Source organism: Morone saxatilis, unplaced genomic scaffold, assembly GCF_004916995.1.
Source record: "Morone saxatilis isolate NCDOM2014 unplaced genomic scaffold, NCSU_SB_2.0 Contig3, whole genome shotgun sequence".
NCBI lineage: Eukaryota > Metazoa > Chordata > Actinopteri > Moronidae > Morone > Morone saxatilis.
Genome location: NW_023339873.1, coordinates 2359273 through 2364673, shown reverse-complemented (window position 1 = coordinate 2364673; position 5401 = coordinate 2359273). Strand labels below are relative to the sequence as shown.

General features: G+C 37.1%; 1 protein-coding gene across 1 annotated transcript in view; it reads left to right on the top strand.

Moving 5' to 3' along the window:
- Positions 1-2161: 2161 nt before the first annotated feature.
- LOC118337238 (transcription factor IIIB 90 kDa subunit-like) overlaps positions 2162-5401 on the top strand; it is a 119705-nt gene continuing 116465 nt past the window's right edge. Inside the window, 2 exon segments of the mRNA XM_035674166.1 lie at positions 2162-2403; positions 3905-4118. Coding sequence (XP_035530059.1) covers positions 3938-4118 — 181 coding nt within the window. The 5' untranslated portion in view covers positions 2162-2403; positions 3905-3937.

Genomic DNA, 5401 nt, shown 5'->3' with positions numbered 1-5401 from the left:
ATTAACAATGAAAAAATAGGTTTGTATCTTTACTATATCTAGTTTTGATGTTCATTTGCTTTTGTTCAAAACTCAACACATTGTGCATTTATTCCATTATATTATATATTATGTGTGAAAGAATCTTTATGAGGTTAACAGATTATACTCACAGATATTTCAGTATCATCTTCTCCCTGCAGAAAGTAATAAACACTGGGGTATGCTGGAGAAATCCAATATCATGACAGATACGATATAGAGCGAACGTCGTCACATCAAGTAATATAACTCACATTAGCTGTGGGTTAGCAAACTGTTGCTGGATAGGTGGACAGCAGCAGCAGTAACAACCTTATGGAGACATACAGTCGTGAATCATCAACCTAATAATTGTAAAATTGTAATAAGTTTCTGCAGAGGACATTATTGTTGGTTGATCTTTATTTTTTTATGTGCATTCATTTAAATTATCCTTTCAATTATCTTTGTCTCTCTGTTGCAGGTTTAAAAAAAGCATTCTGTTTTATAGCACATCAATAATTTCCAGCTTGAGAAAGAAAGGAGCTGTAAGAGTTGTCCCTCTAGAGGAGTCCCACAGTGGTTGTCAGGATGGTAACACACACCTCTCTGCTATTGTGTGTGCGTGCAGGGGACTGGTTCACATCAATCTACCTGAGGGACGCTTATTTCCATTTTGTGTATTTGATATATTGCACTACTTTTTCCCCTGCATTTCAATAGCTGATAGAACAACTTGTCCCTTAAATTCAGTTTGCCTTATCTGTGTTACAGTCACTAAAAGAAAGGGTTGTTCGTACAGTGATTCAGTTATTTGATCAGAATATATTGATTGTTGTTCTGATGGAGATTTTTGAGTTGGGTTTCTATGTGTGAAAGTATCTTTATGTAAGTTTGTCCTTTAATTATTCTACTGTCTTTTTGTATTTTGTATTTTGTATTGACAGTTAAAAGGTAAAAGCTTCTGTTTGTTCACTTGATTTCAAAAATTACATGGCTGACTTTGTCCTTTCATAATATAAAGAATATATATATATATAGAATATATATATATAGAATAGAATAAAGAATTTATTTCAGCTGTGGTGTGAAGTCCAGAGCTTGACTTAACAAATAAAATATATTCTGCAACTGTGTGTGTGTGTGTGTGTGTGTGTGTGTGTGTTGATTATTAGCTGGTGATTAAACTAATATCTTTAGGATCTACACAGACTTTATATTGTCTTTATATCATTAGAGTAGTAGCAGTGCCATCAGTCAGTAAAAGCCAGTGGGGACTTTTATTGATCTAAAAAACTTTAAGATAGATAAGATAGTTGTCGGCACAATGACATGAGAGGCTCTAGTTTGTGAAATTATTGTCAGTCTGGAACAATTCAGATATTTAGCTAAATTAATTGATTCGGCCTCGTTAAGAATGCCAAACACTTTTCTTTTATTATTAAGTTAATTTGTTGGCTGCAGTGGTGGAAGAAGTACTCTAATACCACAGTGTATTCCTGCATTCATATATTTACCTAAGTTAAAATACAGTTATTACAAGTATTAGAATCTAAATATCAAATGTGAAAGTTCATTAAGCAAAATGACTCATTTCAGAAGAAATATATCACTGGATTAATTGATTTAAATTGTAAGCATCACTAATGTTGCAGCTGTTAAGGTGGAGCTAATTAACTTACTGCTTTGTACACTGCTGGGTTGCTTATTCTATAATAACAAGTTAATTAGTTGATTATATTTTGTATTAATCTGAAATGATCTGAATCTGCAAAGTAAATGTGAAATAAATGTAGTAAAGTAAAGAAAAACTCCACAATGTAGTATAAAGTAGCACAAAATGAGTAGTAAAGTAGAAATACTGTGTTTTAAAGTGCTTAATGTGTGTATTTAACATTAAACCTCACTGTCTATTTAAAAGGAGCGACAGAAGAAGTGCCATCTCTTCAGTAGGGGATTCCGTTGCCCTTCAACTACACATTTATCGTGTAGAGATGATTTTACACCCCCAAACAACCCGAAATAAAACAAAAAACACAATTTCACCTCATGTTTCTAAAATCTCCCCCCACATTAATCCCTACCGCTTAAATCCAACAACACGTTGACAGCGCGCCACCCCTCCGGTGCTGGAGTTGGTCTCTCCCGCGGGCAGCAGACGCACATGTTGGGTGTGTTGTGTTTGCAGCAGATATTTCAGCAGCTTTAAAACACGTGTGCTCGCTGTCACACCGCAGATAGGATGCGATAAACAGCTCTCAGTCAACGACAAACACTTAAAGTCACCTTTTAATTCAAGAAGACACTGAGGAAGAGGAGGAAGAGGAGGAAGAGGAGGAAGAACGACAGGCGACCCGGAGCGGCTGCAGGCGGCTACAGGTTCACTTCACCGGGGGACTGAAGGTGTGTACACCGACTCCACTCACTGTCAGTGGGGGTCGACGACCCAGGAGGCTGCTGTCCTTCAATAAACCCTCCTTAAAGCTCCTTCATGTCGGCTAAAAACGCTCATTGAGGGTCGTTTTGTTGCCGGTTAGCTCCGTTAGCTCCCCTCAGCTGCTCCATGTGAGCCCGCTGCTCATTAAAGAGGCTGTTCATTAAAGATAATGTCAGGAGGGAAAGTGAAGGAGTTTATGTGTTTGTATTTGTCTTTATAGCCTGGATAATGTCTCACAGTCTGGTGGGGACATGAGGGGAAAGGGCCGCCGGGTAGCTGAGCAGTGCCACGTAGCTAACCGGCTAATGGGAGCAGAGAGTTGTGCACAATCACTGCTGCAGGGTCTGTGCTTCATCTCACTGAATTACTACAATACTACAATACTACACTGTGGTGCGAGGACAAGTCCTGCAACATGCTACTGAATGTCTGTGTAATGAGGTTAACTTTAATGAAGTTACAGCCTGTTTGCTCATTAGTAGATTGGTAGTGATGCGTTCAAGTGTCAGCTGGTGGAGGTAGAGCTTTTTATTTCTTTACTCTTAAACTGGATCTTCTGTTAGCTTCCACAAAAACAATAAAACTGGGAAATAAAAAAATAAAATATAAAGCAGCTGGTGAAGTTTTTGCACTTTATTTAAAAAAAAAAGACTTATTATCACTGTTACAAGGAAAACTCCTACAAAATGTTTCTTAATGTCAGTATAATGAGGACAATGTGCATAAAGTATTCATTATACAGAGATATTACCCCTTAATGAGTTACAGTATATTTAATACTCCATTATTAGATTGTTAGTGGTGCTTTAAAGCTGAAGTAGGTCATTTTTAATTCAATATTTTTTGTCATATTTACTGAAATCTTGACTTTATCCTGACTGTGGTCCATGAGACAGATAATCTGTGAATAAATCAGCTTCCTCTGGCTCGTTCTAGAGCTCCTAATGACGTTTGTGAGAACCTTAAAGTGTGTTTGATGCTCTGGAAATGAGACAGTTATCTGTCTGCACTTGGAGGTTTACGTTCAGGTGTAGAGCTGCAACGATGAGCCGATCAATTGATTTGTTGTCGTTTTATTAAATGAAATCCTACTATTTTGATAATTGATGAATTAATTTGAGTGAATTCTCTGATTTCATCTTCTTAAATGTGAATATTTTCTGGTTTCGTTAGTCCTTTAAGAGTGTAAACTGAATACTTTTACATATAAAAGACATTTGAGGGCATCATATTGGGCTTTATAAACAGTGAATGACATTTTTCACCATTTTCTGACATTTTCTGGACTAAACAGCTTATTGATGAATCGAGAAAGTGATCAACAGATTAATTGATAGAGAAAATATAACAAACAGTTTCCCATTAAAGCTGAATGGTATAATAAACAAAAATAAATCCTACTTATAGCAAATATAGCAAAACAACCACATTGTGACACTGAACCCTTTTTGTCTTTTTTCCCATCAGGCTTTGAGGCTTTGAGGCTTGCCGTGCGTCACCATGAGTTCCAAGGTGTGTAAGAACTGCGGCAGCACTGAAATCGATGTGGACGCGGCCCGCGGCGATGCCGTCTGTATGGGCTGCGGCTCCGTGCTGGAGGACAACATCATCGTGTCCGAGGTGGAGTTTGTGGATTCGGGAGGCGGATCGCTGGCCGTCGGACAGTTCATCTCCTCGGAAGGTGAGAACGAGGAAACTGACGTCCAAATATGTTTTTAACTGGTTATAAAACGGCCTCAGTTTGATCCTGATGCCTCTAAATGACCTTTAATAAATAAACAACATCAGGAAGAAGTTAGTTATTCCTATATAGTTATTCTTAATGCCATTCCCCTTGAAATCAATGAAACACTACCGCTTTCATCCACAGGGGTCGCCAGAATCAACGCAAAACAAACCTAATGACAGTTCCTTGTTGGGACTTTAAGTAGAAATTTAAGGTGCTTGTACTCAACTTCTACCTGTCCCACTACACGTGTCTGTTACTTTAGATGTGAAAATTTAAGGTAAACAAATGTATTAAAATACACAACAGTGAATAAAATTTGAGCTTTAAAGGACCAGTGCGAACACGGTCACTTCATCCTCCTCTTCCAAACCCGAAGGAGAAACTACGGTGGCTGTGGTGGCTGGACCTTTTTAAATGATTTATTAGATTAATCAATAAATCAGTGATCAGTGACTGGTTTGATTACTTTTAATGTGAAACAATGTTAGACGTCAGATTTGTTCTTTTTCTTTAATCACAGTAAACTGAATAATTTTGGTTTGTTGGTCGAACAAAACGAGACATTTGATTACAATTTTCTTCTCTTACCAATCAACCGATCGATCAATAAGCATATTCAGCTCCACCTCAACCGACTACAACAGTAAAATCCTGTTTTTACATTAACTCTGACTTTGTCAGTTACAGAGTTCGTTCTTTATGCAGCAGAAATAATTAGATGATTTTCCTTTAAATTAAGACTCACTTTCAATACTTTTTCCAGTTATTAGAGGTTATTGACTATAACCTTTGACCCTTTGACCTTTTGATCTGAGGTTGTGCAGCTTTTAAGGATGTGAATCATTTCAAGATACTTTAAATAAACGACATCAGGCAACAAATAACCGTCGACGGCGGAGGAGCAAAGTTCAGAGTGTTAATGCACGAGTCATTATAATCTAATGAGATCAGATATAAGAGTGTTTATTACTCACAGGGGCGTTTCCTTTGCTTTCAGTACATTTAATACTTTTAGTAGATTTTCCTGATTTTTATACTGTTTAATTAAGTAACATTTTTAATGAAGCGCATTTACTTGCAATGGATTATGTTTAAGACAGTTTTGTAAATAAAATCAGGTTATGTCTAAAACGGCCTCATTTAATGTGATTTAATTCACTTATGATCATTATCGTTTTAAGTCTTACAGTGAACGTCTATCGTCTGTCTGGCGGCTGAGCATTCACTGATGAAGA